This window comes from Tyto alba, unplaced genomic scaffold (genome assembly GCF_018691265.1).
Source record: "Tyto alba isolate M040663 unplaced genomic scaffold, T.alba_DEE_v4.0 Super-Scaffold_21, whole genome shotgun sequence".
Classification (NCBI taxonomy): Eukaryota; Metazoa; Chordata; class Aves; order Strigiformes; family Tytonidae; genus Tyto; species Tyto alba.
The window spans coordinates 18,681,613-18,708,477 of NW_024881295.1; the positions used below are offsets into that span (position 1 = coordinate 18,681,613).

At 39.7% G+C, this 26,865-nt stretch overlaps 1 protein-coding gene across 6 annotated transcripts in view; it reads left to right on the plus strand.

Moving 5' to 3' along the window:
• BICD1 (BICD cargo adaptor 1) overlaps positions 1–26,865 on the plus strand; it is a 176,859-nt gene that overhangs the window by 81,977 nt on the left and 68,017 nt on the right. For all 6 annotated transcript variants that reach the window (XM_042795362.1, XM_032986175.2, XM_042795363.1 and 3 more), the window contains exon 2: positions 10,445–10,657. In XM_042795362.1, coding sequence (XP_042651296.1) covers positions 10,445–10,657 — 213 coding nt within the window. The remainder of the gene's footprint in view (positions 1–10,444; positions 10,658–26,865) is intronic.

Consider the following 26,865-nt stretch of genomic DNA (forward strand, 5'->3'; position numbering starts at 1 on the left):
TGTTATTTTATTTCAGTTATTAAGCTGTTCTTATCTCAACCCATGAGTTCTCTTACTTTTACCCTTTTGATTCTCTCCCCCATCCCACTGTGGGGGGAACTGAATGAACGGCAGTGTGGGGCTTAGTTGGCGGCTGGGGTTACGCCACAGGTGAACACTGGGATTAATCCAAAAGTCAGTTCTCCCTCAAGCAGAGGCCAGTTATAGACATATAAATGTTTCTTCTCTAGGAAACCTTCCAGGCACCCCCAGCAATGAAACTCACTTTACCTTCCTGACTACTGCTCTTTCTGGGCTGCCTGTTTCATAGATCTATTGACAACAAACCTTAAATAGAGCCCACTGCCGTGCCTCTAGAGTTAGGTCTGCTCCTTCTACTCCCAAGTGTTGCTTTGCATTTAGTAACATGCTTTTAATTTACTATTTGATCACCCATGGCTGCAAAAGCATTCTGCAACTCTAAAGAGTCAGCTTTGGCTCCTGCTTCCCCAAATAGCATGCTACTGGATGGCTCTGTAGTGTGAACCATTGTGCACGCTGGGAGTGGGTCTCCTGAGAAGCCCATGTGAATGCAGTTAGTTTGACAGGTCTGTGCTTGGGTCATATTACAAGCAGGATAATAAAGGACCAGTCACAGCCAATTTGGTATTTCCAAATGGAGCTATTATGCTCAGCCTGTTGGGGAGAGGGGAAAAGCATCAAAAGAGATGCTTCGTTTTGAGAGACAAATAACTGCCCTCTCCTTTTCCGTTTCATTTACAAATACTATAGGAACCAGTCTCTTGAGAGGTTCATGAAAAGGTTCAAAGAGGACTGCAAATTGTTGGAAAAAACACCATTTATGAGGATTGGGATGTAGGTGTTTACCTCTGCAGATGCTGATTGTAGTCGGTTCTCTTCTTCCTCTGCTTTTGGGGACCCCATCTAGCTGGTGACTCACTGAGACAGACGAGCCATAAGGGCATATTTTGCAAGAGTTTGAAAAGCACAAAGAAGAGTGGAGCAAGTCTTTATGCTTGTCTCTGTCAGTTCAAGGATGAAATGCTGCTGCTTTGATTATATGAGACTTTCCCGTGGGTCCAAAAAATACCTTAAAGGAGATAGGATTTTTTTCCTTCTCTGTGAAAATGTGGAGAGTAGAAATGTCCATTTTAGCCTCTAATTTCTTTTGTTTGTATGACAAAGGAAAGTATTCTGAGCATAAGGACTTCTGTCTGAGGGTGACATTTTACTGTGCTTTGAAGACAAGATTGTATCTGCATTACTTGCTTTATTATTCAAGAAGAGTCTCTTGTTCTTAGAGAAGAAAATAGTTAATTTTGCTGCTTGATAAAAATACTAGCACTTACTATACACTCAGAGTACATAGTTTGAGATCCCTGCTTTTTTAAACTGAAAGAAAATAGTACCAAACGTTAAGAGGAAGATCTAAAGAAAATAGATGTTCTGTTGCTTCCAGGATGTAGGTAAACACAGCTAAGTGTTTTGGAGCAGAAGAATACAATTTCCTTCTAAATTTGAGACCAAACCTCAGAATCTATCCTAAGGTGAGGCCCAGCTAGTTCAAAGCTTTTAGGTGATTCAGCAATCTGGTAGCCTACAGGTGTGTAAGTAGTTCTGTTCTTCAGGGATGGTGTGGGAAAATAACAACTAGTAACTTTTTAAAATTGCATGAATGTACTTGAAAGTTAGTACAAGCCTAGTGATGTGCGGAAAACAGACTCCACAATCTGATAGATTGTAAAGTAGGTATGTTTATTCAGCGCTGGGCACACAGGGAATCACTCCTCCAAATATGTGTGCTACCATGTGGCACCGTTGCCTTAGATTTATAGAGCAAATGATTACATATTCATAATATTTCGCAATACGCCTATACATATGCATCACCTATCCCCGCTTCGTATTAAAATTAGCATTTCCATGATCTCCTCCCAGTTGAGTCTGCGCTGTGAGTTCCTTTGGTCCTGGGCAGGGGTCGTGAAGGACTGGGTGGTGGTCGTGGGAGGAAGTATCTCCTCCTCCTCAGTGCTGAACTTTTCACCCCGAATTCCTGCGCAGTCTCTGTCACCCCCTGGACCCGCAGAGCAGGTTTGTGCCGGTTGTGGGGTAATCTTCACTTACTCAGGGGTGGAGGAGTCTTTTTACTTAAACAGGAGATAGTGGTCGATCAACACAAACATCTTCACTTACTCAGGGGTGGAGGAGGCTTTTTACTTAAACAGGAGATAGTGGTCGATCAACACAAACATCTTCACTTACTCAGGGGTGGAGGAGGTTTTTTACTTAAACAGGAGATAGTGGTCGAGCAACACAAACACCTCGTACAAGCTAGGCAAACTCTTATCTCGACTATTTCCCTCCTCATCCCCTTCTTGCTATTCCCATATTAACCCTTACATCCCCTGTTCCTATCTAGGCCCTGTATCACCTAGTATCACTGTTGTCCATCAAACAGACTTTGTTACCTGGTGTGCAAAATCCAATCTCACACACAAAGCCAAGATACCAGTTTATTCCATAGTTGCATGAGTGGTAGGGGGTATTCCACAAAGCTAGCACAACATGCAAAGGAACTACAGCCTATTTATCTTGTTACATGGTTAGTAAAAATCTATCTAAGTTTACACTCATTGGCCTGTAATTACCATTCCATCAGCTACTGGTCAGTCATATTTAAATATGTCTTGTTTGCTGTGTAAATTAGCAGACATGCTCTTCACAGGTGTGGGGGACAAGCTCTCCCAGTTACCATAGATTTTTTTGCTGATTTCATGCTTCTTGGGCATCAATCATTCAGCCTCTGGTGCCTTCTGGGGTGGGTTGTTTACCTCTTATCAGTCTCTCAGCGCCTCTTCAATAGCATAGTAGTTAGCAAGGCTTACACTATAGAGCTACAAAGGCTTACATAAAAGCCAATGATTAGTGGTCCTTGTGCTTGATGAGAAACATTTGTACAGGCTACACTATGACAACAAAATTACAGCTTTCCACTCATCATTTTTTTGTATCCATGTTGAGGCATACTCCTTGTATCTTCATCAGACACCTATACAGAATCTCTCCATTGCTTTTTCTATTTGAATATGCATTATCGTCTGGGAAGCAGCTTTCTCTTTCCTTGCTCCATGCAACTTCACTGGTTGTTGTACATCTGTGTCTAGGATGTGGTTGTGTTCCTACTCTTTATTTTCTCCCTTTTCTCCCAGAAGATACATTCTGGGCATGCAGGCTCTGCTTCCTTATACAGTGCTCTGGGATAGTCCAAATTTGTTGTGATAAGACTCCTTCCTTCCTCCCCCTTGTGCCTTTGCAGCTGGAAATAATCCTTCTCTGTACAATACTACCATTGAAACTTCTCTCTATCAGAAAACTATGGCAGAAGTAATAGCAGCAATGTAGAATGTAGTTGGTATACTTCATGGGTTATTTTTATTATTCACTAGAAACATTTGCTTAGAGCACTCCTAAGATGCACTATAAACGTGCTCTCACTATGGAATGTGAGTTTACATATGTGGAGCTAATGTGAAATAATTAGAATGTCCTGGCAGGTCAACAACTCTTAAAGGTTTGGATTTTGGCACACATTCATTGCAGCTTTATTCAAGCAAGCACGGGAGAAGGAATTGCAATTATTTCAGCCATTTCGTAGCTAGAAAAACAGAAAAAATAAAAGTAGTCAGAAAAGAAATTAAAAAAAAATGAAGTTTTAGTTAAACATGGGATTTGGCTGTTTACTGCAAAGGTAATACATGGAAGTCACATTCCATCTCAGACTTCAGACACATTTTGTTAAAAGAAAGAATATCTTTGACAGTCTTCCATGTTTCTTCTGGTAATGCTTCTATTGTTCTTAACTGGAATTTTGTAATAGCTGGAGGTTGGCCTGATAATAGTGCAAACTATATAAGCGCCAGTATAGACACTGGTGCAAATTTTTAAGCCACTTTATGTTTCATTAATAGTGTGAATTATTTTGTTTATAGAAATAATTTAATTATTGGCCATATTAATTTTGAACACAGCTACTTTAAAATTACCATCATGAAGCTAATTAGTTGTGTTGTAGGTAAGTGGTGCTCTGTCACAAGCTGCATCTTTCTTGAGTTTTCTTGTGCCTGGAGGGAATGCTCAGGATAGGGAATTTAAATCCTTATCTACAGTGCTGTTAAAGGCAATTAAATGGAAATTCTTATTCACTCCCTCTTTTAGTGGATTGCTGATGAACAATGGAGGTTAGTATTGAATGTTCATCTTCATGGTAGCACTTTCTTCTTCTTGTCTATAAATATTTCCTAACAGTCACATTTAGGAACATTTTTGTTCCTGATGTATAAAAAAAGCAGCATGGTTGTCTAAGGCCTCACACTGTAGTATATTGATTGAAATCAGCACAGTATGTACTGGGACTGCAGAAGCCGGGCTGTGTCTGTAGCTGAGTTGAATGTAAATGCTCATTTCCCTCCGTACTTCCCGAAGGCTTTGTTGATTAGCATCTGATATATGAATTTCAACACGCCCGTAGACACTGTAGGCATCTATTGAGAACAATCAGAAGACATCCACATTGTGCACACTTTTATCCAATGCTTCCTTGGGGAAAAGACTATGAATTGTTGACATTTGTCCTACTGTTCTACATCTGTAAACAGTCTCAGCACTACTTATATTTTCCGCTTATCTGACCTCCTCAGTATTTCTAGCATAGATAAAACCTCCAGCATGTTGGTTTGCAAGTCTTTTCTGCAAGTTAAATCTCTCATGCAGATATTCATTTACATTACTTTATCATTGCACCATCATTTGCATTATTATTGAATTGAGTTTGTTGCAAAAGGATAAAAGAGCAAAAATTTACCAAGTGACAGAAAAATAATGTTTCTCATACAATCTGCAGCTCAGAATCTAAGTTTTGTTCTGTAACCAGGATCGCACTATGTAGCCAAATGATTAGCTGTTAGAACAGTGGTAGAAGCAGATGATTAACCTTGAAACAATCTATTCTTGTGTATACCTGACAAAAAGCAGAAGCCTAGGTAGGATTAATGGGAAGTAGAGACAGCAAATTGCGACGAACTGGTTACGACTGCCAAATTACAAGGAAGCTAGGTAAAAGGTAATTCTCATTGACCACTGATTCTCCACCCCAGACTCAAAAGAAGGTGGCGGAGAGTGCAAACTAGTCATGTGTGCTAATTTACACACTGAGCATAGAGATTATGACCAATCACTTAAATGATATGTATCAGTGTTCTGAATATGCATAAATTTTGTATAGCAAATGAATATTCATAAATAACTGTAGTTTTTGGGACCACAGTGTGCTGCCTTGGGACAGGCACCCATACATGTACATCCACATAATAAATACAAACATCTCAACTGTGTGTGTTAATTGGCTCTTTGCACACCGGGTGAAGAACCCCCGTTTTTGGCACAAGTTGATAAGTAAGCTGGTATTTGGAAATAAATACTTTTTGCCTTTAGAAGGTAATAAAGTAACTTCTTCAAGTAAAATTTGTGGATTTATCATAGTTACCTTTACTGTCCTCATAGCTATAACATATTGTATCTCAGCTCGTGAATGGGTGTCTCATACCACTCCTTCCCACTGCCTAGCAGATACTGTCCTCTATGTTTTTGAGATGGGAAGTTGAGAAACAATTTCCTTAAGGTCATATCAATTGTCTGTAGCAAAGGATGAATTGAAAACAACTGTCCTTTAAAGTTTAACTTTCAGCTTTTTCAGAAGGCAGACCGATCTCATGAGAACAAATAAGGAAACCCCAGTTTGTCAGCTTGCTTCAAACTGAGTACAAAACATTTAGTGTTTTTTCTCCAAGATGGGACATATGAAGTAAAAGGCATGTTATTACATTAAAAAAAAAAAAAAAAAAGAATAAAAAGCCAAACACACAAAAATATCATCCATGTTCTGGGGCATAGAGCATAAAACTGATCATCCTGAGTCTGGAAATTGTGAAATAACCAATGCTTAGACAGTTGCTTGGGTACAACTGAATTTTGATCAATTATCTCATATTCTTTTTGACCTGGGGGGCTAGTTAAGTCTAGGAATCTCTTATTTGCTGTTCTGAGCTGAAAGAGGAGGTAGTGATGGGATCAAGCATCTTTCTATCTTGTGCCTCTCTGCAGGAGAGTTCAGCATCCTGCTTGCTTGAACGCAGGAAGTCGGACAAATGGGACACTTCTGTAGCTGTAAAACAACAAGCTGTTCTCAGCTAACCTGTCAACCCAAAAGTTCATGGTCTAGTTTTATTGCCTATGTGCCCATGCTGATTCAGGCTGTGTTCTCAATCTGGTTTTGAGTTTTCAATCTGCTTCCCTGCCTGGGCTGTCCATCTCGCATGCACTATCCACACAATACCTATTAATTTTTTTCTCCTGTCATTATTAAGCATGCATCTGTCTGTGTTTTGATTGCAATACGCCTATTATTTGCATCTGAAGACTTTAATCACTTCAGTATTGGATTCCAAAAGGAAACCTTTTGGCCTCTCTCAGCCACCTTAAGTGAATATCGGGAGGTCGCGTTAACTCCATAAAGATTTAGTCTAAATTATGAATAAATTCTAGAGGAATAAAACTTTACTACTTTTTAAGAAAGCAGATATATGACTGTAGCCCATCAGTCACTTCTGCAAGGGTGTCGTTGTTTGCTGTTGCACTTGCAACCCTTTCAAGAAACACAAGTCAGGTTTAGTGCCAGTGCTGCCTTCTGTGTTCTTCAAGAACAAAACACAGTCCTTGTCCAAGACCCTGGGCAATCTGTGTACCCAAAGTGTGAGGGAGCAGGGAATGACAAACAGACAAATGATCAGAACCGAGCACTGAGCATATGCCCACAAGAAAGCCCACGGGGGGACAGATTCCCAGTTAGGCTGAATGCTGTCCTGGATTTACTAGCAAAGCAACTGCTACATGCAGGTTGGTTTCAGCAGCATTCAGGTGAGCAGAGTGTGAGATACTGGAGGTAAGTTAAGGAAATAATGTCTAAACGGAGTCATGTCACATCTTAGGAGGGTCCAGTTTTGTACCAGCTGGTTTTGAGGGAAGGGCTAGAGCCTGCTCACCCTTGCCTAGAGCTGATTTCCTCACAGACCTAAAATGTCAGAGAACCCTGAGCTTTGGTTAATGAATTGTGAAGAAAGAAAGAAAAAGAAAAAAACCAAAACAGTAAGCTTAAAAAGAAACCAAACACAACTCATCTGAAAGAGAGACACACAATTGCCAGTGACTAAGGGAACACTGGAGGATAAGCGGGCATTCAAGCAGTGCCACAAAACAAGGCCTGTCCCTGATGTTAACCACAGCTGGGCATCTGTAGCAAAGGTTTCCATCTGTGGTGCCATACTGATATTTGCCTGGGAAATATGCTACCCTCTTGGATAATCCCAAACTGTTTTTTCCCTGCTTTTGTGTTAGGAATGTAGAGGCAACCAGTACAGAATACATTCTGCTTTGCAGCAGTTAGCAGCTGAAATAGGTAATCATTTGAACAAGTTCAATGCTGTTACATTATGCATCAGAAAAACTACATTAAGTGTCAAAGCCATAAAGGTAGGCTGCCTGCTTGTCCTGATAGCAGTCAGGTCATGTTTTATTGCTTATTAATCATCACAGACTAGAAGAGTGAATTTCTATGCAAACACTTCAGAATTCCTGCCCCAGGTGTCTAGTAGAAATAAAACTGAAACTCAGAAATAGCATCCTTCATTACCTACTTATGTTTTTAGCGGATTTTTTGCATATGTGCTGCTTTCTGCACCTAAATTAGACATCTAGCTTATTTTTTTCTTTTTATTTTTCTTTTTTCCCAACTGCTAAATAGAATTTTAATTTTACAGACATCATTTCATGTCACTCACTGCACATTAGCTTTCTCTTGCTGTTTATATCTGTCATATAAATATTCTTACATATGTTGTTTGGAACAGTCATATTTTCTATTGCTCTTTTACAAATCTGTGCCCATTTTATTCACTGCATTATTTATTTCATGTTAGTTTGCTTCTGACGCTGGAATTTCCACCTGGGGTTATTTATAGTTCAATGGCAAATGTCCTTTTCCTCAAAAGTTACACCTTTCTGCATGATCAGACTGACCTCTTACCTGTGTGTGCCTGCCGTAGGCATCCTTTATCATGCTCTCCAACAAATACTGGTCATTATTTTATCATTCTCAAAGTTCAAATTTTAAGACACCCCTAAAAAGTCATGATACTGTTATCCAATTCTCAGGTCTCAGAATATTTACATACACAGTGTTTAATGTCATCTTGTTACTCAGCTTTTATTACCAGCTTACAAAAAAAAGTATCTTCTGCCTCAGTCAAGAGCATCTGTTCAAGCAAAGTCTTCAGTGAAATGATGGGACTAGTATAAGGTATTGTATTTTCCCATATACGATACCAGAAGATATGTTCATCAAACCAGTCTGTATCAAACACTTGACCCAAATGCAGGTGAACTTTACTGATATACTGGTATTTACCTGCAGTACTTTCACTGTAGTTCTCTGGTAGAGAGGGCTCCAGCTCCCATTTCTTCATGAGCCTCTCCAGCCCTGGCAGTACTACCTGCTGCTCTGCTGTGTTTTGATTTTTCCCCTGGATACGTGGCCTTTACATTTCTCTTGTAGGCACTTCATTAGACTGGTACTTTTTGCTCAGCCTCAAATTAGGAACATTGAACCAATGAACATAAGTATGTAGAGTAAGATATTATTTATTAGCAGTGTTTCTGAAACAGTTGTCTTAGATTTACAGATCTAGTGACTGAATCAGTGCTTAACATTTTCATTAAATTGAATTTCTTGTTATTTGGAAAATCCTATTTGGCAAGTTGCTGATGCTTGCTATTTCTGTAACTTGCAGTCTTTTGAGAAGACAGCTGGGTTAATACATTATTGAATATTTTTAGAATCCTTTAATGCTGAGTTCACAGGATTCTGTAAGTGAAGTAGACTTAAAAGCCAAAAAGTTTTTGAACAGGGTTTTGCCTTGAAGTTTCTATGAGGCTGCTTCAATTCTAGTGCCAGTAAAACTTAGAATGTGTTCTGAAAGGCTATAAATAGCAGCAGTAAAACAATGGATTTCATTTGGCAAGTAGTTCTTACTGATAGGAAGGCAAAGGAGGCCACTGCTTACAGTGGGTACAAATGTATACTCTGCTTTGTGGTTTCAGAGGACTGGATAGAAATTAGGCTTTCAGGGAAAATTTCCCACTGGAAGAACATACGTTATCATGACTGGTATCTTCCTCTCCTATATTGGGGAAAAAAAAAAAAATTAAAAATAATGGTCTTTCAAGCACAGTGTCTTTGAATTAAGATATATGAGAGAGCATCTGCCTATGTCAGGTTAATATTCTTAACATTAGAGGCTGTCTTCAGTCATTTTTCAGAATTAGGCCATGTAATTTTCAACCAAATGTCTGGTTTTAAAGGCGATACAAACAAAACAGGTTTCACTTTTATTTACTTTATATATTATTTCATTACTATTTTTATTTTGTTTTTATTTATATATTATTTTGTGTTACTACATTATTTTTTATGTTCTTATATTATTGCAGGCTTTTCCCCTCTTTCTTCATAGCTAAATGATATCCCCATCACTTCTACTATTTTGGCTTGTACTTTGCTTTGTTCCAGGTTGCTTCACAGCTGTCCAAAATAACATCAGAAATTGTCACTGAGAAATACTGCTTTATTAAATTGATCACTCTAAGCCAGTAACAAGAAGAGGATCACTGAAAATTACCTATATATTTAGAAACTTCCTGAACACTTACATATGGTTTCTTTTCAGAAGAAGCAGAAAACACTGAGTACAAGTGAAATAAAGGGACTGTCAAACTCTGTGTTTAGCTTATGAGCAGTATAGATGGCCACTGGCTTGATACTCAGCTCATTTATCTTTCTTTCAAGCTATGGAAGGCTTGTTTCCATATCATGAAGTCAGCTCCTATAATAAAAGAATGTTGAAAATGGAAAGCAGTTGAAAAAGATTTGTCAGCTACTTACCCTCTTTAAAACAAAACAAGCCGCACCTTTATTTTGCAGAACTAGAGAAGAAAGGAATTGATGAATTACCTTCTGGCCTCACGCAGGAGAGTTAAACACTGGCACTAATTAATGGCTAGTTAGCAGAGCACCATCTTGATCTCGGTGGAGGTGGCCTGGATAGGGGCCATGAATCCATACTGCAAATGAGGACAGCTTCAAGATGCTTCATTTCAGCTAAATGAGATGGTGGCCCTCAGCTGCTAGGAAGCTGCTAAGGCAGTATTTATTAGGTCGGAGTTTGGGACTCACAGATGTATTTCGTTCCCGCTGGCTATGCAGCTGCTTGTTATTGTTGATAATTTTTCTAGGGCCTTCAGTAGTTTTATGCCGTGCGCTGTTTTCCTCTTGCAGGCATTTGGACAGTCCTTCTCGATTCACCGCAAGGTGGCTGAAGATGGGGAAACACGTGAAGAGACTCTCCTCCAGGAGTCTGCATCAAAAGAAGCGTATTACCTCGGGAAGATTTTGGAGATGCAGAACGAGCTGAAGCAGAGCAGGGCGGTGGTCACCAATGTCCAGGCAGAGAATGAGAGACTCACTGCTATTGTCCAAGACTTGAAAGAGGTAAATGAGGGTGTACAGGGAGCAAGGGGCTGAATTTTCTTGGAGTATCATGGATGGCATGTCTCTGAGTCATGAAAATAGTACGAGTAAAAATGCTCACCTACCACCAGTCTGTGATCATTGCAGAAGCTACCTGGCCCAAGAGGGCTATAATTTAGAAAGAAAAATGTAACTTTGTTACTATTTTTAAATAGCAACAAGACCCCCCTACAAACACAGTAAAATCCAATTCAGGAATCTGTAATTTCCAAAGCACTTTTAGCATTTTTTTATTGTATTTTATAGCACCTATATATGTGAGGTTTACATAAACACATCTGCACGCTTCTAATATTCATGCAACTCCTCTCTTTCTCAAGATTCACATAATTTCTCAGGTATTCTGGGTTGGCTAGAACTAGATAAAGCTTTTACCAGTTTTCTTCTACTCTAGAGCAAAATTAAAATGCATGCTCATGTTTAGAAAATGGGTAACAGTAAGGAAGACAAATGTAGTTACTGGCCATATGGGATACAATGGCTTTTGATTAATTTCAATGGAGAATTTAGTATTATTCAATAACTTATCCATTTTTTGAAATCTGGAAGTTTAGACAGAAGAAGAGGTTTTTACTTATTATTGTTTCTATATCCCAGTTAGTGGAGGACTGATAGAATTTTACTGGTTTATTCCTTCTGTATTGATGGTTAGTTTGCACAATTCCTGTAGCAAAGCTCAACACAAGACCATACATGAGAGGAAGGTGTCTGTTTCCTTCAGCTGGCTGTGCTAGCAAATTGGCTCTTGCTCGCTTTCTTAGACTCTTAAACTAACCACTCTGGCCAGCATTAATTACAGTGAAGTGGAGGATAAGGAATACTGACTATCAAGTCCTCATCACCTGTCCTGGGTTCTTCATAGATTTGTGACCATGGGCTCATTTTGGATGTGCCTTTCATGCCCCTAAGGAGTTGACATTTATTGAAAAATTTTGTCCCTTTGGCTCGTCCCACTCCTGTGAATCCCTGTGCAATACTGCTAATTTGTTTGTTGCTCTCTAGTATCCTTCCCTGGGCACAGGCTGGTTTTGCAGTCTGGGTATCTGAGAACTTGCACACGTGCCTGCTATGATCCTGATGGCCTGTTCACCCAGGTGCCTTCAATGCACTCTTTTATCCCGGTGCCATTTCTTTTAGTGCTTTTGTTTGCATATCCATACCTCATTCAGACCAGTTCTTACTGTTTCTCTTACAAATCTCTACGGATTGTTTTTTAAGAAAAGCAACTACGTGGAAGGCAGCCCTTGGAAGTAACTCCACATCTTCCCTGCTTTCACCAGGAATGCTTGGACATAGGGGCTCTCCCCACCATCCAGCTGCTGGAAGAGCTGGATTTCCTAGGTGATTCTGGAAAGTGATCCTTTCATGTGAATTTAACAAATTATCAAAGATTATAATGTTTTCTGTAGCTGAATAGAATGGCATCCTTTTAACCCACAGAAACCCCTGGGACAGGGTGTCCCTGGGACTGGGTCCTTTACTCCCATTGAACATTCTTATTTAATAGTTGCACCGGACTTGTCCATAACACAAATCAGGTTTCAGTAAGAAGTAAATATGCTATTTATTTGCAAGTTCCAATTAAAATATGTGATTGTAATTGCTGTTGCAGTGGTTACAAAAACAGAAAAATCAAGTTTTTATCTATTCATCCTAAAATCATAGCCTAAAATATTCTTGGTAGCAGGCAACCAGCTGCTGACACAGCTACCTAGCCATTTGGTTAAAGCTCACAAATACTGATGACCTGGGGTTCAGTCACAAATGAACAACCAAGTTAGAGAAAATATGCATTTGTCTTTGTGCTCGATTCCTTCCTCTGGGGTCTCCTTGCGATTCCTACAAATGCAAATCTACCTTCCATTTTCTATCATGGTTATTGATCTGTAAGTTATACAGGAGGTGGTTTCAGTGCCTGTCCTCCCTAGTATATTGATTGTCCTCATTTCTTTGGAGATAATAGTAACCCCTAGCGTGAGACCACCTTGCAATTATTTCCTGTTCTAATACTAAATACAAACAAGCCCTCGTAGTTAATTAAAGTACAATAAAATACTTTACTTGAATAAAAAAAAGGCTGATAAACTGATTGTTATTATTAAGATGATGTTGGACTTTGAGTATAAACTCCTTGGCTATGCTGGGGAACTACAATCAATGTATTTAAGCATAAATGGGACTAGTGCAGTCAGTTCATTACCAAGCTTATACCACACATTATTGTGATTAATTACTTGAATAGAATATGAGATAGAGGGTGATTGACACCTACCTTGGGGTCTTAGTGATGTCACATTGAATTACACTGCCATTTCACATTGTACTCAAAGGAGTCTCACCCTTGAACTGAGCTCAGCATACCTTGGTCCAAACACATAAATCCTAAGGCTGAGATGACCAAGTGCCTGCAGAAATGAGGTGCTCTTCTACTGTAAGTGTTTATGAACTTTGTCTGCTTGGTTCTGGGCACTGCTAATAGGAAAAGGCAGACTTAGCTCACTGCAAATCTTGATAGCCACGAAAGTGGGAAAAAAATATATTAAATGTCTGGTACGTTTGGGGGTAAAAACAGTCATTAGAAGCTGCCACAGGTAGATTGCTATGGTGGGAAAGTAATTTATCTCTTTAACCAGTGTATTTTAAAATCTTGTTAGAGAAAAAAATGGAAGAAAAAAAGGTTTGGTCTTTATGTGAGCAACTGTAGTGAGTGATGCAAAGATACCTGGCTGTATCCTGTCTCTTCCCCTCCCTGCCTACCCCTCACCTCTCCCAGAGGAATATGCTTTATAGTTATTTTTTAAACCTCTCTTAAGATATCTTACAAACTAAACCAAAAAATAATCCCTCCTTTCACCTTCAGACTTAATATAAAAGGTTTGAAAAACGGGTGTGTGGTGCTGGAAACAGCATTTTTGCATAGATGACAGAAATTTATGGTATTTCATCCATGCAGTCAGTCCCTTATGATACTGAAGACTGATAGCTAGGTTTTCAAAAAGTGACCCTTGTTATTGGTCCACATCCTTAAATAATATAGACTGTGCTTCTCCAGTCTCTAGTCTGTCATGGGAGTTCTCTTCCAAATATGTTCTGCTTTCTGATTTTGCACAGAAATCCATAGTCCTATGAATGTGTATGAGCATTTTGTGAACGATCAGAATACACTCGCATGAATGCTGATGGCTTTTGGGAATCTTGGGAATTCCATAGCCCCAGAGTTTAAAAATTCATGCCTTTTTGCAAGTATCTGCCGTATAGTCACAGCTGATGTCTGCAGGGCAGCTTGACCTGGATCCCTCTTGCTATAAAAGGGAATGTATCAGGCTCAGGTCTCTGGAGATTATGCATCTCAGTCTGGGAAAGCAAACAAACTGATTTCAATCCTCATCACTAGAAAAAGACACGTTTTTGAAGAACTGGAGCATTTGTTTCACCCTGATGGTGAAGGATGAACCAGGAATCTCTCTACACAGATGGCTTTTCAGTTTCATGTTAAAATGATCAAAAGAGTAAACCACCAGCAACATCATTTCTGATGTAATAAAAATCCCTAGTGTCTTGGATAGGAATATTATTAACTATCACTTAATAAAATCAAATATACATTTTAGAAAGTAGGTAGCCCTTTTAATTGTTTTCTCCCACCCAGACCTCAGACAGGGGATGTAGTTTCTTTTGGCATTTACACTAATTAAATAAATCCTGCATTATAAATATGTTCATCTTACTAATATTATCCTGGTACTTGCAGCAAAGGCTTCATTTCTAGAGGGAGAATGAGTAAGGAAATACAGTGAAGTACTCAGTGTGGCCGTTGATAATGGTGTCTTCATCTTAATGTACCTTCATGCAAGCACTGCTTTTTGAAAAGAAGCTGTAGAAGTGTGATGCCAGAGCAGCCCATGGAGATGCCTGTGGGGGTCAGCACTGCCTGAGAAACCAAGTACAGCCAAGACATGCTAGAGAGGTGGCAGAACTGTTCTTCCTGTCAGGAGAGCTCTCTCATCACAATTTAGGGTGCTATTAGCCTAGTCAGTCTAACTGACTGTATTTACATTTCTTTGTTTTGGAAGTTTCTTTCAACTGGATAGAACCGGCTCTGAATTAAGCTTAGAATATAAATTTGTTACGTTGCCCACTGGGAGGTGTTTCTCTGTTCTCTCTCCTGTTTTTAGAAAAGCCTGCTGAAGGGACATTTTCCAGCTTGATGGTGTCTAGCCACCCTCATAAATTTTTCTCTCTACTTTGCTGGCAGTGCTAATGGGTGCGAGTTCTTGTTGAGAGGCTGAAAATGTTGCTAAAAACATATTGTTTCCTTCTGCTTGTGTCTTATCTGGACATCTTTATAAACACCTTAACAGTTTCTGTGAGAGGTCAGGTATTAATACTTTTTCTGTGAAGGCACTTATTTGTCTGTGCTCTATCTAGACTGGGAAGAGCTGCAGGATCTCCGGGGGCTTTAGGCTGAGCAGGGCGGTGAGTGACCCTGCCTTTGCTCCGAATTTCTGTTCTCTTGACATGGTCTCTGGAAAATCAGCAGTGCATGTTTTTAAGTGAGAGCCACCCGTGGACCATCATTGGATTGACTGCAAGTGCTGCCCTTCACTATCACTACAGGCCATTCCTTTAACCCTTGTTCTGTTTTTAATTTCTGACACTTAAACACTCATTTCCATTCATACTGTCATCATTCATATCAGTCTCGTTATTTCTTGTAGAAGAGCCTCCATCTGCTCACTTCACACTGATACACACCAAGGTGTAATGCCTGTAAGAGCTCCACTGCAGCGTTTCTCCCAACAGGCAACGAGGGTGGTGTGGAGGTGGGTTTGGTGACTGTTGTCACCACCAGCTGTGATGGGAAAAGATAGCAGTGAACCACACGGAAGTGTAAAACCTGGCTTTGTGTCACGAGGCAGTCTGGAAGGTACAAAATGCTGGAGGTCATTATCAACGGTGTTTGCTGACAAAGGTTTTTTACTAATTTTCACATAATTTGTACAGCAGTTTCGTGAGGGTGTTATTTTGTAGTGTTAGATACTGATACTTGTTAAATGGTTTTCTCTGCCCTGTGCATTTACTTTCCCTGTTCACAGAACTTTACTTCTGAAAAGAGACAAAATGGCTTGCTTTATGTCTTGGAGACAGAAAAATAAAGCAAGCTGTGACTTGTGATCCTACCAAATCTCTCCTCATGCAGCGAAAGGGATGGATATACTAGCAGCTGATGCTGTGTATCTGTCAAAGAGCTCTGAGCATGGGCAGCAAGACCTGTTCAGTGTAGATTGCTTCTGAGTGTCCTTATTAGCAGATAAAGGTTTAATAATAAATCTGCCATTCGACTTTACCTACTACTTAGTTACCACCAAACAATTTCTTGTGGTTCTTGTTTCACACATTGACCAACAAACCACTTGCTCCTGTATGTGAAACCAAAGGTGACCATGTAAGATTCAGCCTTTTATTTCTTGAGATACAGTTTATAATCCTAAATTGCTATAATCCTATAATTGCTCATAAAATGCTGGTGTTCCTAAGCACATACTCCTCATAAGCACCAAACGTAATAGAATAGGAAGGTCAACAGTGCAGGATAAATGCATTTTGTCGTGCCACTGTTTTCTCGGGGTAATCTCCTTGTTATGTGGTTCTTGCTCTCTAATATACCTCCAAGCTACCAAAAGCAGCTTTGGTTGGTTGTGTTTCCTGTTAATGACCCCGGAACAATGACTTAGGATGCAAACTTGTGATCTGACACATGCATGACACTGTTTTCTTTGGCAAGGTTCAGGCATTCAGCTCTGCTGTGAATAACTGACTCAAACAATGGACAGTAGGGAGGTCAAAAAAAGGCCAGGCAGGATAATGAAGCATAACCAAGGGACTGTTGCATAAATACATGTCGTGGTTTAACCCCAGCCGGCAACTAAGCACCCCACAGCCGCTCGCTCACTATCCCCCTGTCCAATGGGAGAGAGAATCAGAAGGGTAAAAGTGAGGAAACTCCTGGGCTGAGATAAAGAGAGTTTAGTAAATAAAGCAGAGGCCGCATACACAAACAAAGCAAACCAAGGAATTCATTCACCACTTCCCATGGGCAGGCAGGTGCTCAGCCATCCCCAGGACATCAGGGCTCCATCCCACATAACGGTGACTAGGAAAGACAAACAGTATCGCTCTGAATGTCCCCTTCCTCCTCTTTCTCATATGAAAATATGCTTTATATGCTGAGCATGATGTCATATGGTGTGGGATCTCCCTCTGCTCAGTTGGGGTCAGCTGTCCCGGCTGTGTCCCCTCCAAACTTATGTGCACCCCCAGCCTGCTCGCTGGTGGGGTGAGGAGCAGAAAAGGCCTTGGGACTGTGTAAGCACTGCTTAGCAATAACTAAAACATCCCTGAATTATCCAGCACTGTTTCCAGCACAAATCCAAAACACAGCCCTATGCTAGCTACTATGAAGAAAATTAACTCTACCCCAGCCAAAACCAGTACAATACAGAATGCCTTATTATAAACACCCAAATTCCCAGCTTCTTCTTTCAGAAAGGGTCCTTTGCAGGGCCTCAAGTAGAAAATGAAAGAGGGCATACTTTCAGCTGTGCTCTGTAATCTCTAGGCAGTAATTAATCAAACCAGTATCTGGCAGTGCTTGTTCTTACATAAGATCTGTGAAATAATGACCCTTTATTTGTGCCGAGGTAGCATTTCCAAGCCCTTTATGTACACCCCTGCACAAGGTATTGTGTGAGAATGCGATGAGGGGATGGCTGTGGAGGCCAGAGGTATACCTGGGTTTAAAGAAGGGTGACACAGATTTTGTGGAGGTTGGGGCCATCAGTCCTGCTTATACCTGAGGATCTGGACCTCGTGCCCAGCAACTAGTTCCTCAACCCCCTGATACAGGGGGCTGGGAGGGGATGCTGAAGAAATCATTGTCATATGACATCACCATTTTTAGAGTATTACCCACCTGTGAGTGGCTGCTGCTGGAGGCAGGGTATTGAGCTAGCAGCTTTCTGAACTGAGAAAATGTTAGTTTGATGCAGCCTCTACTTTTTAAAAAATGCATAACTTTGCTAACTTGTTTTTGTTTCTAGATGAGAAAGCCCTCATAAGAACTGTTTGTGCTGACTCACTCTTTTCAGTACTAATTTGCTGGTTAAGAATAACTTGGGCTTTCATCTATTCCAGTGGTGTGGAGTAAGACAGTTTTTGGCAGTGCTGGGATTGGCTGTGTTGCCAATTTTTAAAGAATCTTTGCAATGTGATCTGGACTCCTAGGAGCAAGAGCCCAGGAGCTGTGTTGGCTTGTACCTTGTGACTTCATTCATTTGACTGGGATTAAGCGGGAAGGGAAGAATACCCTGGTTGCCAGACTTTCTGAAGCTCGAGTCCAAAAGCTTAAGCACATAACAAGTAAAGATAACAAGGAGAAGGAGAAATTTTTGCTGAAAGTCCTCACTGCCTGACTGCATAAACAAATAGAGCATAAGTTTCAGTGACGTGCCTTTGAGAAAGAATATTAAACAAAGAATGAAAGTTTGATGTCCCAATTCCAATTAATTCCCTTTGATTTTTTTAAAAATATCCCAAGTAGTTTCCAATTTAAAAAAGGAAAAAAAGAGTTAAAGCTTTTCTGAGAGATTGATGCTGTTCTTCCCAGTCATTCAGTGTTAGAATGTGCATGGAAATTGTTGAATGTTTTATGCCTTCAGGACTCATTAGGGTTACAGAACAGTAATCTTCATGTATTCCCGGTCATCAGTACACAAGCAGTGCAGTTGTATTTCTCTTCTGCTGGAAGTCCCTGTGTGCATTGTAGTTCTGCCTGACTTTACCTTCTGTTGTTGACTTTCTTCTGTTCTCTGCCTATGGATGCAACTCCTCCTGTTTTCCAAACCTGCTTCCTCCTAAAGTTTTGACACTGCTCATGATTAAGCAGTGCAGAACTGATGGCACTGAAGAGTCATTGATTCAGAGATGAGATCAACCAAACAAAACGGAAAAACCTAACAATCTCTTCTGGTGCTGTGATTAATACTTGGACCTTAAGAGAAACTCATGCATGCTGATCGCACATGGACAATAATTACCAGCCAAGGTACTTGAGCTTCCACATCTGCTCTTATTTGTTCAGAAACCATATTTATTTTTGGTGTATTTTTTCCTGTCCTTTAATCGATACTGATTTATTTGTAAGGGTTTCTCCCGGGATTTGTAAATGGGATTTACCTTTTCCTAAGGATATGTCTTAGGTACCAGGGCACAGAGCATTGCTGGTGACCTGCCTCCAGAAGCGGATGATTTTTGAGGTGCAATCAGAGTGAGACTGAGCATGACACATCTAATACACGCTTTTAGATAGTTAGCAACCAGTAAAAATTTTCTTGGCAAAAAACCTTACCAAACAAACAAAAAGAAAGAAGCCACATAGAATCAAAACCTTTGAAACCCTGAAAAATATGAAAGAAGCAAGCATCTTTGGGGTTTATGTTTTTGTGCTCTAACTGTTAGCATCTCCTCATCTGGATTCATTAAGCCTACATCTTACAAAACTAAAGTCTGCTCTGTGTAGCACTGTGATGCCATCCTTAAGTTCGGTCCTCTGTGGAGTAGGTTCTCCCATTTAATTCCCTCTTCTGCCTCAAAACCTCAAACTCATTACCAGTTTGGCACTGGTATGAAATCATTAATAAGTCCTTGGCTCCCATCATCTGTGCTAATTGTTCTTTCTGCAACAAGCTCTGTTCTCAAGGGGAAAAAACATAAGAGGAAGATGACAGGAGGGTGAACAGCAAAAAACTCACATACGCCACCTCTTTTTCTCCCTTTGCCCTTATTACAATATATGAGACAAGCTGGTTATTTTTAGTTATTCTCAACAGCCAGTGCCAGTCAGCATCCAGGAGGAGGGCAGCAAGTCAGGCAGAGGTCAGACAGTGTTATCACCCTTTCATTGTGATGGTCAAATCCACTTTTAAGCTTCAGGATTGAGAGAAATGCACTTTTGCTGGCAAATGTTTTAGATGTGTACGTGCAGATGCTCATACATAATCAGAGCTTGTCTGCTTTTGTGACGTTATTGTTCCAAAAAACCCATCAAATAGGTAGTACTATATATGAATTCAGTTTTTGTCTTCAGTGCTCATTCATTCTGCCTCTGTAGCCTTTCCTCTCCTTCTGAAGCACAATACATTGGCTCTTTCAGCCAAATGTGCCTTGAAGGCATCATCATAGATATGATTTCCACTTCAGCAAAATGATCAGGGTGTCTGTTCTGATACTGGCTGTGAACTGTATGTGAAGAATGGCTGTGGCATTACAGTGCCAGCTTCAGAGTGAGGTGGGTTAAAAATGAGCCATTTCCCATTAGTCCTGCATACCTAGTCACAAAAATGGCACGTAAAGGCAGTACTGTTCACAAATGCAATGCTGTGAGTTTTGGCTAGTGATACAGGGTAGTTTACATTTTTTGCAGCAAGAAGATACCAGATTCTGGTTCTGTGCCTAGTAGCTGTACATGATTAAAATGACAAGGGAAAAAGTCTGGTCAATGTGGAGAAAGGAGAATAATTCTTTCCCAAACAGCTTCTCTCAAGTGGTATTTCATGTGCAGCGACTGTCAGTCCCTCTCAAATGAGGCATGTAGAGAGCTCAAGACAGATAAGAAAAGCAGTGAAGAAAAAGTAAAAAATCTGAAGAATAGGTATAGTCAGGTGTTGGTTGTCAGGTAATTAGGAATATATTAGAGAAATGCATTTGGCCTATGTCAAGTCAGCCACAAGGTTTCATAAACTCAATGTGCCTTGGCTTGCTCCAAAAATCCGAGAGGAGAAGGGTGGCCTTGGTTTGTTGTCCAAGATTTCAAACACAATGAGGAAGAAGGACTGAATCTGCAAACCCCTTTGCCATAAGTCAGGAAGTTTTGATTCACAGACACCTAAGCATGTTTTGACACAGAAGCATAAATTTATCCAGGAAAGCCTGTGGATAGACTTATTGATGGTACTTTCAGACATGTTCATAGGCACTTCGTAGAACTGGTGCTCACCTGGTTTTGGCAGCAATTCTCATAAGCATTTTACTTCACAGTAAGTTGTTAAGCAGGTAATAAATAGCTATAGACATAGATTTATGTGATTCGTGTGTTTTTGACATTGATTTTATTGCAGATTTTTGAGTAATCATCAGAATATTTTTATTTTGGAGGCTAGGAGGTACAGCTGATTTTTACAGAGCTTGGTTTGTCCATGCTGTCTAACTGTCAGTGGTGATTTGAAGTCAGTCCCTTGACAGCTTTCACGTATTAGATTTTTGCATTGTTTTATGTTTTTATCCACTGTAAATGTTTTTGAAAAGCCAGTTATGAATTTTCCATGACTGCTTTTCTTGTCCTCTAAAAGTTATGAATGACTCTTCCTCCTAACCTGACTACATAATTTCTTGTCACCAGATTTATTCTGAGATAGAGTTATGCACCAGAGCCATAACTCTGTTTTAAAATAAATTACTTTATAGGCTATAAATGAAATTGAAACTTAAATTGCTAATAGAGTTTAAAAATACTGCTACATTGTTAGTTCACTTGAAATTGTATTAACATCTTCAAGGGAAAGAAATAATAATAGTGCATGTTCTGAACTTTAAAAACTGAAAAAGTTTTAGAACATGGAAAAGGAAAAAACCCTATGTGTGTCTAGAAACAACATAAGAAACATACAACCCTGCTGGTGTTTCTGTTTAAGAAATCATTCTCCTTCTGGCACGTTATTAATAGTAATAAACTCTTATTGTATGGTCAGCTCTAATACAGGGCAGCGATACCACCTGCCTCCTGCTGAATTCAGGCTGTGAGTTGCCTGGGTGGGCTAAGGACCAGTTTGCAGGAATTCAATGAATGCTATTACCAAGATTCTTACTGCAGCAATCAGAAAGGCAAGGCAAACCAACTGCCAGCTCAGCTTCAGCAACATTATGTAGAATAAGTATTCTTTTATACCCATTTACTTTGAGGAACCATATTTCCTTTTCAGACCCAATAAGTGCATATGAAAGACTGAAACTCTGAAGTTCCTCTAACACGGTCTACATTTTTGTTCTTAGCTGAACTCAGAAATATCAGAGATATTGATTCTTTTCATAGTCAGAATAGCCAGTGCTACAGCCTCTGTAACTTTGTGCCTTGAGGCAGAAAGAACCATGATCATCTATTTAAAGGTGGGATAATTAACAAAAATGTCGTTCTTTGACTAGAGCTGGAACGCTTCTTGCTTCCAAAGGTAGCAAATTTATTGGAGATTGTTTTCAGCCCTGTTGTAATTCCTTAAAAAATGATGGTAATAGCTTAGAGTGAATCGGAGAGATAATCTTTCTTTCCATCAAGAACCAAACACAAAGACTGGATTATCATTGTTTTTCATATCTTATTGCACTGACCTTTTCCCCAGGGGCTGTAAGCAAGCCCAGGACATTAAAAACAAAATAAGCTGGTTTCTTTTTTTTACATGCCGCTACTTAAGGAAATTTAGCCATGACTATTTCTTTCCTGTCCACCACTGTGGCAAAATTCTGGTATGAGCTACGCTGTCTTGCAGTGTTTGAAATATAAAGGCTTGTCTTATTACTGAAACATAAAACCACGGCCAGTTTTTGTTATGGGTATTTAAGCATTTTTGTTTAACAGGCTTTTTTTATGATGCACTTTGTAAGGAAACTCCCTGTCTTAGTTGTGCCTTGAAGCAGCGTGGGCAGCTCTAAGCATCGTTCCCATCTGAGGTGTGGAAGGTCAAGATATTTTTAAAGCTAGTGCTACAGCTGAAAAACAGTTCAGGCCCTATAATGGTGTGGTAAAATGGGCTGTGAAAACAACAGTAAAGTAAAATAAACACATGTCACTTCCTCTACTGAAGCACATAACTCAGGGGCTGTTGGGGTGCAGAGCCATGTGCCTTCTCCTGCTCTGGCTTTCTGCTTTCCATCTCCTGTCTGTAATCTATTAGAAACTTTCATCATTTCAGCATGATTGGGGGTTAACTTCTAAACATGATTTATTGCTGCCTCCTCTCGTGAATGCACAGACAGAATCTGTGTTTTCAGCTATGCTATTCTCCAGTTAGATTCAGATTTTTTTCTTGCTGTGATTTTCACTTTATAGTGTGGGGCTTTATTGCGCAGCCTTGATAGCCTATTATTGTTCAACCAAGGGTTGGGAAAAAGAATTTGGTCTCAGAGAGATTGTATATGAAGTAGATGCTTTCCTTTCACCTGTTTTGGGAACAACTTTCATGTTCTTCAGAAGATAGATTTTTTATTTGTTTAGTGTTTTCGTAGGGTTTTCGCTACTTTTCTTCTAGAAAATAACAAACACTGAAGAACTAATTAGGCCCTTCATCAAAGTGCACCTGTAATATGAAGTATCTCTCTCTCTCCCACCTCTCACCCTGTGCTGCACCTTCTGCTGGTGCGGGTGGTGGTACCTTGTCCTTGCAGTTGGCCAGCTGAACAGCAAGTCCACGTAGTACTGGTACCTTGCATTTTCACATACCTTGGCATGAAAAGCTTCACTGAAAAATAAAATTGTATTTTATTTAAAGAACTTCTGTTATGTTATGCAGAATAGATAAAGAATAGACAAAATTCTTTTAATGTCAGAGATAGCTTACCCAAGGTGGACATTTTTCTTATATTTATGTTCTTCATTATTTTCAAAAGAGGTCTCAGACTTCCTTTAAAACAAATTATTTATCCCATATTATTGTCGCACAGTCCAAGCTATGTCTTACCCTTTCTCTTAAATCCAGCCAGATTTAAGTTGTAGTTGTAACTGGGAGGTTTAAAAGTGATGATGGAGATGTGTCGGGGTGTGTGCTGAGCTCCCTGGTGCATGGCTGGGCTTTCAGAGGGCATCGGCTGCAATAAATGTGCTCTTAGTGGATGTTTCCCGTGCTGCTGGGTAGCTGGCTGGCAGCTAGTGATAGCACTCGGGGCTTATTTGAAGAGAATTTTTCTCCCAGAGGAGGTGGATGGATTTCCTGTGGCTCCAGCGTGGCTTTTCTGGGAGTGGATCAGAAGGACAGCAGTCGAGTTATGAGGGGACGTGGAGATGAAAGAACAACCAAAGCACTAATAGAGCATCTTCCCTGATTAAGATAATGAACATTAAGGGGTTGTATCTGGGCCTTACACAAATGCACTTGTCTCTGGATTGATGGGTCGGGTCAGCAGGCTTTTGTTTGTTTGCCAAGATCACTGCTGTATAAGGTAAGTAGGACTGGTTTTTGTGTTTTAAGAAGAGCTAATAAGGCAAAAAATATACAGAGCTCATACCACCACGTTGTTTTTTTTTCAGCTCTTGCAGATGCTGTTGTTTCTGAATAAAGGGAGAACTGCAGATAGATGTTCTCTTGTGTACTCAAACACCTTTTCTGTGCATCACCTCCCAGGAGGACTGTATTCCTTTCTTATCTGTGCAGTACCATCTTCCAACATAATTTGTAGCCTTATACTTTTAATAATTTTAGGCCTTACTCAGGCCAGACACATGCATTTTAACTATCCTCTGTAAAAATAGCCTTAAGGTAAACTCAGGCTTGTATTGCATCTTAAACTAAGTAATCTCTTACAAGATTCAGGGAATGCAGTGGTTATACCCTCCAGCACTGTGCCATCTTAGAAAAGTCACCAACCCTCAGCTTTGTGCACTTGCCCTGATTCAAGGACATTAAACCTCTAGTTACTGTGAAAAAATTAATGCAAGATTTGCATTGGAATAAAGTTCTGCAACACAGAGAACATTTCCAACCTTCTTACACTGCAAGAGTTACCCTGGGAAGCTTTTTTTCTGTAAGGTACAGACAGCTGGCTACAAGAAGTGTCTTACTTGGTGCCAGATCAGACTTTAGAAGCTCTGATCCAGTCTGTGGCCTAATTTGACTTACTCTTTTCAACTGCTTCTGTGAGGGACAAATTTATAAGACCTTAAGTGCTATGCTTTTTTTTTTTGTGTGGTTTTTTTTGTTTGTTTGTTTGGTTGGTTGGTTTTTTTTTTTTTTTGGTTTGTTTTGTTTTTTTTTTCTTTTCCGGAACTGGTTTAATCTAGATATCAAGAGACATCAAAGGCCTGTTTGTCTGTATAGTATGTTTATAGAATTTGTCCAAAGATAATCTCTAATGCATCACTGTTGACCTCAGCTGAACTGTATCTAGTATATATTTGCCTCATTGTTCACAAATTGCTACTAAAAATTGTGAAATGTTTCTGTTTAACCATTTGCATACTGGTGTGCTAAATCAAAGGAAAAAAAAAACCAAACAGACAAACCCTAAACACAGACTCCACACTGCTCTCTTCCATTCCGTACAACTGAGCGGCTTTTCTTGGCCTCGGTGTGCAACCCTGCACTTGAAAACTCATTTGTGAGCTCTAGATGTTAATGAAAATAGTGATAAAAGCAATTATTTTTCTGAAAAGTCTCTGTTGTGCTCCGTAGGCAGGGGAGTACTCCAGTAACTCCTGCAATTAAGACATTTCTCCTTTGCTTTGGGCCATATGTCAGGGTGGGATAAATAAGCAGGAAAAAAGAAGCTTCGTTTCTCACTATGACCAAGGTATTTTTTTCCCCTGTGTGTTTAATATGACTATATACATTCCAAAGTGCCCTAAACCAACTGTCTTTTGCCTTCTGTGGGTAAGGTATTGACTCCCTGTAAATGCTGTCATGCATGTTTTGGTAGGCCACACTAATTGTATGCTAAACCAGTCATCTTTATGGGCAAGATAAAGGTGTATGTTAAAGATAACCTTATCCAAAAAACCCCTGCCTACAAAGAAACAAAATAACCCGAGGCAGCTACCAGCAGACTGCTTGTAGCTCATCTACATTCTGACTAAATGTTCTCTATCAAATAAATGGTCTTTATAAAAGAAAGCCCACAAATTAGCAGAAATGAGGTATCTCTGTATGTAATTTCCTTTACTAACAGTATAATGCTGATGTCTAGACGGTCCATAATCTTCCGTTCCAGGAGGGAAAAAGGAAAGAAATTTTCTGCCTCTTCCTCAGAACACTGTATTTCGTAGGTGAGTCATTTTCTAATGTTATGGAAATTATAAAGATCATCTGGGTAAGCAAGGACTAGTGATTCCTATTGCTACCTCAGTGGTACTGCCATCTGTTCAGCTCCCTGCCTACTTGGTGAGATAATTTAACCAGTCTGTTCTTATGGCACACATTAATCTTATTCATATGAGAGATAAAATACTATGGAAATAAATTTTATTTGCAATAAGACGCTTTTTTTTTTTTTTTTCAAACCAAGACATGTTTTTCAAATTTCCTGCCTCTTTATATAAGTGCATGTATTGTTTTACCTGGTAATCACATTTTTGCACTGTGTTTTAACTGTGCTTTAAGTTCTTAAGGTGCATAATTTGTACAAATTTCCTATAATTAGATGAGTTTTTTCCCCTAATAGGGAAGTGGAGACACAGAGGCTGAGATCCCAATTTTTAATAACTGGCTGCCCTCTTGCACTTGTTGGTTCCTCTGACACTTGGTGAGCTATGTGAGGTGATAGAGGAAGTTTGCATTGCATCCTAAAGCACAGAAATCCCAGGGACTCTTGTATCCACACCACCAACTGAAATGTACTGTTTTCCCTACGCAAGGTTCAAATACTGTAATCTTTTTTCCAGTGCTCTTGATATTCAGGAGATTTTAACAGTGCTAGTATGAATCTACTGGGTTCTTTATATCCTTCAAAAGACCCAGACTCTGTCATGTAGCAACTGTCTTGCATATCTGTTTTGTGTGCTTAAACACAGAAAACACTAGCAACATCCTGTATATTCTCTGATGGAGTATTTAAAGAACCTACCATCCTTTTTGGTTTGCTATTAAATTATAGGGTATTACAACTGGCTTTCTCTTTAAAGAAAAGTTCTTTCTACTTTCAGAAATCCCTTCTGCATCAAGTCTTCTCTCCCATTTCTCACTTACTCTCAAATCTGTGTACTGATGCTAAGTCCAAGTTTCTAATTGAGATTCTAAGCAGGAAAACTTGCATCATTGGCTTTTGTTCTCCCGTGAAAGCCCGTATTAATGGAGACTCCCTTATATAAAGCAGTCCCCTTTCACCTTTGAAAACAAAGAAGAGTTCCTGTCTGA